This window comes from Polyodon spathula, chromosome 14 (genome assembly GCF_017654505.1).
Source record: "Polyodon spathula isolate WHYD16114869_AA chromosome 14, ASM1765450v1, whole genome shotgun sequence".
NCBI classification, from domain to species: Eukaryota; Metazoa; Chordata; class Actinopteri; order Acipenseriformes; family Polyodontidae; genus Polyodon; species Polyodon spathula.
The window spans coordinates 609,815-623,455 of record NC_054547.1 but is presented as its reverse complement, the minus strand read 5'-3'; the positions used below and the strand labels follow the sequence as shown (position 1 = coordinate 623,455).

General features: G+C 44.3%; 1 protein-coding gene across 1 annotated transcript; it reads left to right on the top strand.

The window, feature by feature from the left end:
• The first annotated feature begins 200 nt into the window (after window positions 1-200).
• On the top strand, window positions 201-9,518 carry LOC121327274 (transcriptional adapter 1-like). The gene is made up of 8 exons (XM_041271210.1): window positions 201-325; window positions 1,233-1,324; window positions 2,145-2,210; window positions 5,222-5,319; window positions 5,623-5,835; window positions 5,971-6,122; window positions 6,630-6,786; window positions 8,703-9,518. The coding sequence occupies exons 1-8, from the start codon at window positions 252-254 to the stop codon at window positions 8,853-8,855; spliced, it is 1,005 nt and encodes a 334-aa protein (XP_041127144.1). The 5' UTR covers window positions 201-251; the 3' UTR covers window positions 8,856-9,518.
• The last annotated feature ends 4,123 nt before the right edge of the window (window positions 9,519-13,641 follow it).

The window sequence follows — 13,641 nt, the reverse complement described above, 5'->3', positions numbered from 1 at the left end:
TCCGGTGATCCGAGGGTCGAATGTGATTTCTGACGGCTGGTGTAACATAAAAGAAACCTTGGGGTCCGGCCAGGACTGAAATGGTTAAATTAGAATGGAGCCCTGGCACATGGATGCAGTGTAACTATGGCAACAGAACAAGCTTAACGAGCAGAGGTTGTTGCATAGCAACTGTGGGACTCCATAGCGACCTGTCGCAAAGCGGTAGGCAGGCCTCTACGGTGGCTGCAGTGGAGCGACTGAGCGGCGCGATGGCTTCCCATATTAGCGAGCTGGAAGCGGCCAAGAAAAACCTTAGCGAGGCGCTGGGAGATAACATCAAGCAGTAAGTACAGAACTAGTACTAAGTATTCTGAAATGAATATCGGCCCGCATTCAGGAAGGGGAAATTAGGCTGGAAACAGGAACAGAATTGACGAAGGCCTGGCGAGCACCGACATCTCCTAGCACGGACAGCCGCGTTATAGCACTGATTAATTTAGTCAGGACTCTCGGTCCCCATTTACTTAGAGTGAGCACAGTACCTGTTCAGCTGTATTAATTTGCAGGTGTTTAGTGTTGTTGTATGTGGTTTTGTTTAAATGAAAATGTAGAAAATATTAGTGTTTACGTAAATGAGACGAGAGGATCCCCTCGCGTTGATATTAGAATTATTTGTTGTTATTTGTTGTTCTCATTGAAAGTATAGTAAAGCTGTCAACAGATATTGCCTTTTCTTTGTCATTGTTAATTTAAAGTATGTGTGTGTGTATTATATATATATATATATATATATATATATATATATATATATATATATATATATACACACACACAGTTCCTCTGCTAACACTAGCAGGATCCACGTCATTGTAACAGCTGTGGAATCTACATTCCGCCCAATTCAACACTTTTTGGGTGATATGAAATGCATGTAATAAGCGATGGGAAGTGAAGTTGTGTCTGTTTGGATTAAACTATGACACGCTAGCAGCAATGTGAATAAATACACCAGAACAATCGGTGCTCAACTTTTTATCGTTTGTTTTTTCCTTTCACGCTCAAATTCACATTTGCTTAAATGTCTTTCTTTACAGCCTCATGAGGACGTGCACGAAAGGGCTACCCTGTGTGCTTTTGTCATACAAACATAGCGTGCTGTCTTTTTTTCTGATTACTGCAGCCTATTCACTGAAAGCGTATTGTTCTTGGAAGACAAGGTAGCAATTAACTTTATCTGTTTTATTTTCAAGGTACTGGGCTAACCTGAAGCTTTGGTTTAAACAGAAGATCAGTAAAGAAGAGTTTGATACAGAGGCCAGGAGACTCCTCTCACAAGACAAGGGTTTGTAGAGTAGCTACAACAGCCAGCCTTTAGTTCTGCACTGGGGGTGTTGCATCCCGAATCTTCCTGCAAACTCCTCTCCTGTCTGCTATTTAACATGTGTGTGTTCCCAGCAGACCAGACAGTGTTTTACTCCAGTACAGACTGGGTTTTCTTTCTCACAGTGTTTTAGTGACAGCAGTGGTTTCTGCAGTATTGTCTGTGGTTTAGAGTGCAGTGAAGCCCCTGTTTGCCACGGATGAAGTCTAATAAAGTTTCACACTAGAAAGCTGCAGCAAGGGGTCTGCTGTGCGTGAGAATCGTATGCAGCTTCTCCAGGTAACTCTGTTAAATGGAGAAGCTGTATAAGATTATTGTTTACAGCAGACCCCTCTTGTTGCAGCTTTTGTAGGGTCCAGTGTCTGTGCAGTATGTTGGCGAGTATCATCTGTAACTTAGACACTCCCAATAGTGCTGACGTTTAAACGCTAAAGCCTTCATACTGTCAGTGGTGGGCAAAGGCACTGAAGACACTGAGAGAGATGCACGGCCCAAGCCGCCTTTTAAACGCTAAAGCCTTCATGCTGTCAGTGGTGGGCAAAGGCACTGAAGACATTTAGAGAGATGCACGGCCCAAGCCGCCTTTTAGTGTCTTTTCTTTTAGCACTATTGGAGAGTTTAATGGGGGGTTGTGGGGTTCATTTATCAGTGATACTTTTTCTTGTTATGTAAGCATGGCCTGTGTGTCTCTTTATTTTGGAAGTGTTTTCTGCATTGCTCTACTAGATCTTGTAAACGCACTGTGCTGTGTGTGGTGACGTGCTTTCCCTTCTCTCTGCAGTGCACTTCCACAATGACTTCCTGCTGGCCATCCTCACACGCTGTCAGATCATGGTGTCTGTGCCAGGTGGGTATCCTCAGCCAGGCTACGATGTGAGAGAGAGAGAGAAACAAAGAAAAACATGTCACAGTCCTCTCTTGTCTTAGAGTGCACACATCTAACAAGCCACCATGAGCCCGCTGTGGTCAAAACTACATATTTATATTCAGTTAACAAGTGGGGACTGAAAACAAAGGCTATTCTCATTGTTTCAATCCACATGCACGCCCGAGTAGTCTCTGCTTCAATCCACATGCACGCCCGAGTAGTCTCTGCTTCAATCCACATGCACGCCCGAGTAGTCTCGTTGTTTCAATCCACATGCACGCCCGAGTAGTCTCTGCTTCAATCCACATGCACGCCCGAGTAGTCTCGTTGTTTCAATCCACATGCACGCCCGAGTAGTCTCGTTGTTTCAATCCACATGCACGCCCGAGTAGTCTCGTTGTTTCAATCCACATGCACGCCCGAGTAGTCTCGTTGTTTCAATCCACACGCACGCCCGAGTAGTCTCTGCTTCAATCCACATGCACGCCCGAGTAGTCTCGTTGTTTCAATCCACACGCACGCCCGAGTAGTCTCGTTGTTTCAATCCACACGCACGCCCGAGTAGTCTCTGCTTCAATCCACACGCACGCCCGAGTAGTCTCTGCTTCAATCCACACGCACGCCCGAGTAGTCTCGTTGTTTCAATCCACACGCACGCCCGAGTAGTCTCGTTGTTTCAATCCACACGCACGCCCGAGTAGTCTCTGCTTCAATCCACACGCACGCCCGAGTAGTCTCTGCTTCAATCCACATGCACGCCCGAGTAGTCTCTGCTTCAATCCACATGCACGCCCGAGTAGTCTCGTTGTTTCAATCCACATGCACGCCCGAGTAGTCTCTGCTTCAATCCACATGCACGCCCGAGTAGTCTCTGCTTCAATCCACATGCACGCCCGAGTAGTCTCGTTGTTTCAATCCACACGCACGCCCGAGTAGTCTCGTTGTTTCAATCCACACGCACGCCCGAGTAGTCTCTGCTTCAATCCACACGCACGCCCGAGTAGTCTCGTTGTTTCAATCCACACGCACGCCCGAGTAGTCTCGTTGCTTCAATCCACACGCACGCCCGAGTAGTCTCTGCTTCAATCCACACGCACGCCCGAGTAGTCTCGTTGTTTCAATCCACATGCATGCTAGGTTGGAGCAAGAGTTGAGCAAGAACAGGAAAACGTCTGTATATTTCACATTCACCATCGAGCGTAGCTCAAAGCCCCAAGTGATATGTTTTGTGTATTTTCAAGGCATGCTCTGTAAAACCCAGAATGACACATTGTCAGCTGCACGCTAAAAGCAAGCCAACGCAAATGAGGGGATGCAGCCTATAGTAAATGTGATACGGAAGGAATTTCCTTATTTGGAGTAAAAGTAAAGTGAAATAGTGTGGAGTTCAGGGTTTGTTTGCTTTCCACATCAGTACCACTTGTTGATCATTCTTCATCTCAATGCTGTCTGTACCCTGAATATCCTCTGCACTGACCCTAACCCTGAATATCCTCTGCACTGACCCTAACCCTGAATATCCTCTGCACTGACCCTAACCCTGAATATCCCCTGCACTGACCCTAACCCTGAATATCCCCTGCACTGACCCTAACCCTGAATATCCCCTACACTGACCCTAACCCTGAATATCCCCTACACTGACCCTAACCCTGAATATCCTCTGCACTGACCCTAACCCTGAATATCCCCTACACTGACCCTAACCCTGAATATCCCCTGCACTGACCCTAACCCTGAATATCCCCTACACTGACCCTAACCCTGAATATCCTCTGCACTGACCCTAACCCTGAATATCCCCTACACTGACCCTAACCCTGAATATCCCCTACACTGACCCTAACCCTGAATATCCCCTGCACTGACCCTGAATATCCCCTGCACTGACCCTAACCCTGAATATCCTCTGCACTGACCCTGACCCTGAATATCCTCTACACTGGCACTGACCCTGAATATCCTCTACACTGACCCTGACCCTGAATATCCTCTGCACTGACCCTGAATATCCTCTGCACTGACCCTAACCCTGAATATCCTCTGCACTGACCCTGACCCTGAATATCCTCTGCACTGACCCTGACCCTGAATATCCTCTGCACTGACCCTGACCCTGAATATCCTCTGCACTGACCCTGACCCTGAATATCCTCTGCACTGACCCTGACCCTGAATATCCCCTGCACTGACCCTGACCCTGAATATCCCCTGCACTGACCCTGACCCTGAATATCCTCTGCACTGACCCTGAATATCCCCTGCACTGACCCTGAATATCCTCTGCACTGACCCTAATATCCCCTGCACTGACCCTGACCCTGAATATCCCCTGCACTGACCCTGACCCTGAATATCCCCTGCACTGACCCTGACCCTGAATATCCTCTGCACTGACCCTGACCCTGAATATCCCCTGCACTGACCCTGACCCTGAATATCCCCTGCACGGTACCCAGGGTACCTGGTTGTAGTGAAGATGGTTAGTACAGAACTGAAGTGCGGTGAACTTCAGGTAATGCACCGCAAATTATATTTTTGCCTGAAACCTGAAAAGAGCTGGACAGACGAAGCTATTGGAATACGCTGAACAGCTTGTCTAATGTTAAGGCTGTAGTAAGAAAATGCACAGTGAGGCAGTGGGTAAGTGCAGTGCCTAATGTCTACTGTGCTTGTCAAGTGGATGAAATGCCTGTTACTTATTTTGCCTTTTTATTGTTAAATGTTTAATACAGTACCTCTTGCACAGTTATTTGTATTGAATAAACTCCTCTGCCTTGTGGAAGACTAGCGCAGTGCAGGTGGTAATTGTAACAAATTGATTTAATTCAGTGTTTGTGAATAAGGTCTCTCTTTGAGAGAAACAAAACAATCAGCCAACACAGGGCCTTCATCTACCTAGCCAGTGTTGTTTGAGGAGCGAAATCCTTTCTGAATTGCGTGGGGTTCCTGGAATGGTTTTAGCACCCAGTTCCCTCTTGTTCCCACAGAGGGTGCTGGCTCCTTGCCCTGGGCAGGCGGGTCTGCCTGCAAACCTGGGAAACCCAAAGGGAAGAAGAAGTTCTCCTCCGTGCGACAGAAATTTGACGTAAGCGTGCCTGTGATTGGGGGGCATGTATATTGTCTGTGAAGGACACTGCAGCAGTGGTACTGTAGTTGTTGCTAAATGTAAATGTACACAAACATAATGCTTTGCCAGAGGTCCATTCCGAGGTGTGTTTTGTTACACTGATGATAATGTATCAATATCGGCCTAAGTCCAAGATATTTGTGTTGATGGGTCTAATCCATAATACACTTGGCTCAAAACATCTTGGCATTGCCAGCAGTTGGACACTGAGTAATGGGTTGGTGCAGCACTGCCAGTGTGTGTGACTCTCTCTCTCTCCAGCACCGCTTCCAGTCCCTGAATCCCCTCTCCGCAGCCCAGCCCCTCATATCGAAGGACCCCCCTGAGGAGGAGGAGGAGGTGCGGCTTAGTGCCCACACGCTGCTGCTCCCCTCCAGAGGGCAGCTGGAGGCCAGGATGATGGTGACGGCCTTCGAGCTCGGCCTGGACAATGTTAGCGAGGACGCGGTCAGCACACTCGTCTTTGCCGTCGAGGTACGGGCTGCGTCGCGGGGGGATTAATGGGGCTGGAGCAGGCAAGGGTGTCTAATAAGTAAATGAGAGAGAGAGGAAGGGGAAGGGAGTGAAGTCCACTGAGGGCTTGTGTTTTATTGAGTGCTCTGGTTTCAGCACCACCTGAAGGACATTCTGATGGCTGTGATCTCCAGGCGGAAAGCCTATCGCCTGCGGGACCGGCACTTCAAATATGCATTCGGCAGCAACATCACCCCTCAGCCCTACCTGAAGAACAGCATGGGGGCTTACAACAGCATCCCTGACGGGTAAGAGCTGGGAGAGGGGGCAGGGTTAGAGCTAGGTGTAAGAGCAGGGAGGGGCGGGGTTAGAGCTGGGTATAAGAGCTGGGAGAGGGGGAGGGGTTAGAGCTGTATTATTACTGACTCAGAAAACCGCTTCTGTTGATTTTTGTACTGTATGTTGTAATAAATCTGCAGGGGTGGAAATAAGACTCCCATTGCTTAGCAATTTCATCCATTCCTGGATTTACTGTATCTACTAAGACACACCTGAGGTTGTTACTTTTTCACTGTGGTTAATTAGGTTTGTATAAAACTAGGAATGGGGGGGAAACTGCTTTGCAATAGGAGTCTTAGTTCCATCCCTGAGAAATACCAATTAAGATCTGTTGCAACTAGTGTCTTTCAGACTGTGGACCAAGTGATGCTTTCATTCATTCTTGTGTACTTGCATTACTGAAGGAAGTGCAGCTGCTGCATGTAGCCATGGTGTAAATAGTAGTTGAATGTGTGTGTGTGTGTGTGTGTCTGCAGGCTGCCCCCCAGCGCCTCCCTGCCCCCGGGTCATCCTCCCCAGCTCTCCCCCGACGAGGCAGAGCAGCAGGCAGCACTCCTGTTGGCCTGTTCGGGGGACCGCCTCCCGGCTGCCCCGCCTCCAGTTAGCATGTTTGACCTCCTGGAGGCGCTGCAGGTACTCCTCCTCCTCTTTAATTTCACTTCCATCCAGAATGCATCACACACTCACTAGTGCTGAATTTAGTTAGCACTAAGAGAACATTCTTGTCTCTTTCTTGTCTTCCTTTGTTTTCTAAAGACATTGAATTGTACTTCTAGTCGAATAATTTCTCATTGAATTTATTAAGGTGTTTTATTTATTTTATTTAAAATCAATATATGAGGATCCCTGTCAAAGACATTCAGAGCCTCCTTGGCCCACTGGCTGACGAATGTCTTGGGTTTGGAAAGGAGGCTGTGTGGTCCAATTAGTTTCTTTTAGTGGTTAAAGAAAAGGGTTTGTAACCAGGAGACCCCCGGTTCAAATTCCAGCTCATTTGCTGTGTAACCTTGAACAAGTCACTTAACCTCCTTGTGCTCTGTCTTTCAGGTGAGATGTTGTTGTAAGTGACTCTGCAGCTGATGCATAGTTCACACACCCTAGTCTCTGTAAGTCGCCTTGGATAAAGGCGTCTGCTAAATAAACAAATTATTATTATTATTATTATTATTATTATTATTATTATTATTATTATTATTAGGCTTCCGAGCCAAAGGTTGGGAAGCCTGTTGTTATTGTTAGTTTTTTTTTTTTTTTTTCTTCCCAAAACTTTAAGCTGCTGCTGCTTCGCAGCTGTGTGACGGATCAGGTTCTGACTTGACAGGTAACAAGGTGGATTCATTGGCTCTCTGATGCTGAAAACATTTTGCTGCTGCGTCCTTGCAATTGGGGCCGTGATGCATTTTTCGATAAAACCTTTTGGAATCTTCTTCTTGGGAACCGGTGAAGCGATTGATTGAAACTTGGCATATATCATCAGCATCCAAACCCACATCAAGTTTGCGAAGCAGAAGTTGCTGTGATAAATTTTAATGTTGAAATGGCTGCCACAAACTTTGACGAAACGCGCCCCTAACAGACTGCTGCTGTTTGAACATCATTTGACCAACAAACTCCAAACTTGGTAGTTATCGTCCCAGTAACAATGGGATACAAATATGTGAAAATGGTGATGTTTTATAAAACAAGATGGCTGCCAGTTATATGTTTACATTTAAAATTTAAACCTGCATCAGTTGAAAAACAATATACGTGACTAACTCCAAACTTCAGACGCATCATCCTTGACACTGTAGCAATTCAACTGACTTTTTAAAAAAATGGTGTTGACCTCAAACCAAAGCGGCTTTTTTTTTTTTTTTTTTTTTTTTTTAACTAAACTCACTTCTTCCAGTAATTGCTTAAGTGTTTGGTACTGGTACTGGGGCTTGGAAGCCGTAAAACTGTCTGGCAGTTCTAGTTATTATTATTATTATTATTATTATTATTATTATTATAATAATAATAATAATAATAATAATAATAATAATAATAATAATAATAATAATAATAATAATAATAATAATAATAGTAGTAGTAATAATAAGATAATGTCTTATTGTCCCTGTCTGCTTCTCCTTAGTCATTGACTCGCCCTGTGTTACTAGAATGGGACTGGTCACTGCGTATAATAATAACCGCTCAAGTTAACAGACCATGTCAAAGCAGTCTTTTACAGTATAGTTTGTGGGCTACATTCTCACTGGCCCTTCAGTGTCTCAGCCCAGGCAGGTGCAACAGGGTGGCTGGGGACAAGCGGTGACCACGTCTAACCGAAAAAGAGCTGGGCTCGTCTGCATTTGTGATTTGAAGAGCTTTAACCTCATCTCACCAGCAGGGGTCAGACTCTGATGACTCTTCACACAACACTGCTAATTATAATTATATACACAGGGTGATTAGAAAGCAAGTTTACCACACCAACACACCATAGCATTGATGTGGGGAACTTGCTTTCAAATCATCCTGTATAATATATATGTGTGTGTGTGTGTGTGTGTGTGTCTCCGCAGATTCACCGCGAAGCAGTACCCTCACACACAGTCTACGCCCTGAACGTTGAGCGCATCCTGGCACGGCTGTGGCACCCCAGCCACAAGGAGCTGGAGCAGGACCGTGTGCACCGGCAGCGACTGGCAGCCAAGGAGGGACTGGTCCTCAGCTGACACCGCCCCGCAGCTCCCCGCCCCATAGACTCTCACTCAATTCAGTTGCCTTTATCAGAGAGGTCCTGGGGACATGCAGCAGACTCGTACTGCGCCACAAGAAGAGAAGACTTGCTGTGTTAAGTGGAGAATAAATGCAAATATGTTTCTGTGTGTATTTGGCTCTCCTGTCTGTGTTTTGAAGTGCTCTGCTTCATGAGCAGAGACTGGAGACTCACGGCTCCATGTTCACTCTGCAGACGCCTTGTCCTGGAGAAACTGGCTTCAGGACCTGAACTCGAGAGAACTTGAATAGAACTAAACTAGTGTATCCAGCAGGCTTCCTCCTGTCACTGTGGTACAGGCAGCTGTGCATTCACAGTGTGTGGCACACCACTGTATCTGCTGTCACTGGTGCTGCCTTTGTTTTAATGCTGTCGCTGTAAATTAACATACAGAGCTGAAGTAATGTAGCGGAGCTGAACTGTGAATATCCTTTTAGGGAAGAAACCAAGTGCAACAGACAGCAGTTCACCAGAAAGACGGAGAAAGATGCAGCGTCTGCACACTTCTCTTGATCCTGTGTTTGAACGTTGTGTCTACAGCCATGACAGTAGCAAACGAGCAGTAATTTATTGGAGTTGAAATGCAGCAATTTATTAAAAGAGCATATTTGGTCTCTTGCATGTTTCTTTTTTATTTGCAGTCTTGCACACAGAATATTTTTAAAGATCCTGCCACTAGGTGTTGCTAGATAGCCAGGTTTGCAGTTTTTCACTCTGCCTGTAGGAATGGAAAGTGTGAGATGAGCTGTCATCCCACTGCAGAATGGGACTGTCTTTCTTTTTTTATTTTTATCTTTAATTTATTTTCCATAAGCAGTAAAGTGCAGGTGCTGCTGTGATGGGAAACGGTCACAGGCTTGAGCCTCATGGAAAGATGCAAACTGTAATCCCACTGCAGCAGGGCTTGTGGGGGCTTTGTGATGTCAAAGGGACTCTCTCTCTCTCTCTCTCTCTCCTCTGGTTGACACTGTGGTCTCTACAGATAACTCCACTTCCCCAACCAGTGTGGTTGAAGAGACGCAGGCAGAGTGAACTGCCTTGCATCCTTCGTCACAGCATCTACTTTAACACTGGCTTGTTTTTCAATGTGTTGCCCAGAAGAAAAAAAATATCACTCAACGTTAACAGTGGTTATGGGTTTGTTTAGCTTTGTAAATACTGTTTCCATTTAGAAAATGACCTGTGTAAGTAAGTATAAGTAAGAAATAACCCATGACGGTGTACCATAAGACAGTGCCACACACCCTGGAGTTAAGAATGGTCTTACCACACACCCTGGAGTTAAGAATTGTCTTACCGCACACCTTGGAGTGGGTTATTTTGCTTATAAAATGGCTACATTTTTTTTTAAATAATTAAACAAACTAGGTTTTTTAAGGAAAAAATTAGAAATTTATTATGTATCCTTCCTCTGAAGAAGAAAAAAAAGTCCCTAATGCATATATTTTGTACTTTTTTATTTGCCGTAAACATTACATTAAACGGGATGAAATAGACAAACAACAAAACATCATGGTAAACCTTGATACAGCTGCAGTACACAATAAACAGTTAAGAGAATCACTAAGTTACTTATTATACCGAATCAACAGCTAAAAAAAATCTTTAGGAATCGCATATTTGCCAAATCTGCCATCATGTAGATAAATGCTGTTATTTTATATGGATATGGTCATACTTGCCAACATTTGGAAACTGTTCAGTGGGACACTGATTATATATAGTTATATAATAGCTGTATCCCCCTAACTCGACACCACACGACCATGATGACAGTAGAGATGGACATAGTGAAGCATTCTCCCCTTTGTATAAGTTAGTGATCAGCAGATGTGTCAGGAGCACGAAGAGCACAGTGAGTGGTTTGCACCAACTCTAATGTGCAGAATAAATGCATTTTTTTTCTATGGGTAAATATCAGGACTTTTTAAGTTTCTTCCTATGCAGGACATGTGCTAGGAAATTGGGACTGCCTCGACAGGGACTGTTGACATGGATGCAGGGTATCAAAACACTAACACTAGAGCAACTAAAATAATGAGAAAACGCACTCATGACAAGTACTTGCACTGTTGCACATACCCTCATTGATAACTGTGGAACCACAATACATGGAACACAATGCAACATCCAGATTTAACAGCTTCATCTGCAGGAGTTCGGTGTTGTTAAGCTTGGCCTTTTTTCTACTCTGCTCAGCGGGTGACTCGGAGGGTAAAAGTTCCAGTGTTTGGCTCTGGGGCTGTTTATAAAAAACTACTCTGGATTTTTAGTGTCCTGTCTTCATTTATTTTTCCTTTACTATAGTATGCACTTCCGATGGTAATAAAACTAACAGTTTGAAAAACAGCAACTGAATGACATTGATGTTGTTGATTCCCGCTGGACAGTTTGCCTTGCTACTGATACAGCACTTCTGTTGGCTGACAATGATGGGTAAGTGGAATCCGAGCCTGATCCATTTTATACAGCCGAACTTCATGATCCAGCTCCAGGAAAACCAAACTCCACTCTTTATTTATTTATTTATATCATGTTAACAATGTGCTACTGATCTTACAGTCTGAAGTAATAAGATAAGAGATTTTTTTCATTTTAAATATGTTTAACATTTCCCGAACAAATCATTGTTAATTGAAAATCTTATATCCCCCCACACTCTGATCACATGCGGTGTGAGACTGTGTAGTGGCTTCTCACATGGCTTTTGAATAAAGTGTTACTGCTTCTGTTCTCTAAATACCACTGTTTTGTGTTTTCTGCAATTATTAGTGACAGAGATGAAAAAAACCTGATTGTTGGGTGATTTAAATCAGTCATGTGATCTTGTTAAGCCAATCACAGCACTTTATTTATCCAAGCCATTTTATATATATATATATATATATATATATATATATATATATATGTAGGAATAGGTGGGACACCTGTCGCTGATGTTTGAAAGCTGCAGTGATTTACAGATGAATGCTCTAAGAACACTGAGGCACACAGTCCTGAGGTAGAGATCCAATCCTAAAAGGATCAGTCCGTACATATCCTCCTCCATGTGTCCTCCTTGTTTATAGGAAAGGAGAATCTTACTTTAAGGGCTGGTTACACGAGTCAATGCGCTGACAACATAAATTGCAGCAACGTGTTTCCTGTTACGTCACCGCGTTGATTTGACCTGTTACACAATACAACAAACAGGCAACTCACATTCGATACAAACTGCCTTTAATCCAAGCAATAGCCAATCATATTTAAGAACTACGTCACGTTGTTCTGGAATTAACAGTAAATTAACAGTTTGAAATGGCAGCCATGAAACAAAAAGGGCCATAAGTAGGGCTAGGAGTTTGTCACAGAAAATTTGGACCTAAATCACGGAGCAGTCACGGTCCATGCGTGTCTCTAACCTCCACACAGATACGGGGGGGTTCAATAGAAATTGGAGTCTGGTTTCCTAGCAGCCCACATCCATCTTCCGTAATCTACTTGAATAAAACGTGAAGCACTCAGAACAGGAAGCAGTGTCTGATCTCAGGTGCGTTGTGCATTGTGTGGTCAGCAGTTTGGTTTACAGAGCTCAGCTTCACCTGTGCAGAGCCAGCACTCTGTGCATCATGACCTACCAGGTGCAGAGGAATGGACACCACTCAGTGAAATCATTGCACAAGCTAATCCAATCCAATTCAAGCTCCCTGTTTACGGAATCGATATGACAATCTCCTCTGTATACCCTGCATGTAAACCAGTTTGGAGCTGGAGTCAACTTGGGAAGGGTTTGATGGGTTTAGAAGTATCCATTCCAGCTGAACCCCGCTGAGCTTGGCATGCAAACTCTGCACACCCGTTTGAACAGGTGCGGTTCAAATTCGGTAAAGCTTCTGATTTAGCAAAAGGACATCCCATCACAAGTGTGGCTTCACAAATCCCCTGCCCTCATGAACAGTGAAGTCCCTTTAACCTTTTCACCCATAATACCCCAGTAGTGACCTGGTAGCAGAAAAAACAATGAACAAAGAGAAGGTAAGAAAACAGGAACTGGGCAGAGTGGACGCCAACTGATTTCAATGCAAGCTCTATACTAACTAAACCACACATAACGACCCTGATTGCAATGCAAGCTCTATACTAACTAAACCACACATAACGACCCTGATTGCAATGCAAGCTCTATACTAACTAAACCACACATAACGACCCTGATTGCAATGCAAGCTCTATACTAACTAAACCACACATAACGACCCTGATTGCAATGCAAGCTCTATACTAACTAAACCACACATAACGACCCTGATTGCAATGCAAGCTCTATACTAACTAAACCACACATAACGACCCTGATTGCAATGCAAGCTCTATACTAACTAAACCACACATAACGATCCTGATTTCATATTTGGAGACTGAAGATACAATATAGGGTACAAGAACCTTGTAAGCGTTTTACTCGTTACATCATCTGGCATAAACAGGAACTTGCCTACTTGATTAGAAATATGGAAAGGCTTACAGTTCAGTTCCCGACACAGAATTGTGAAGTTGATCTTTTTAAGTTCAGTGGAAAGTGGTGATGAAGTGTCACACGTTGGGTTTGTAGGACTCCGTTCCTCATGTACAGCTGTGATCACATGTTTTGCATCATCTATAGAATGAAGGAATGAACTCATTTTGCTTCTTAAAGTTGAATGAAACCTGATGAATAATGTGTTAACACACCACTTTGCAGTTTTCCTTATACTTTACAAAAA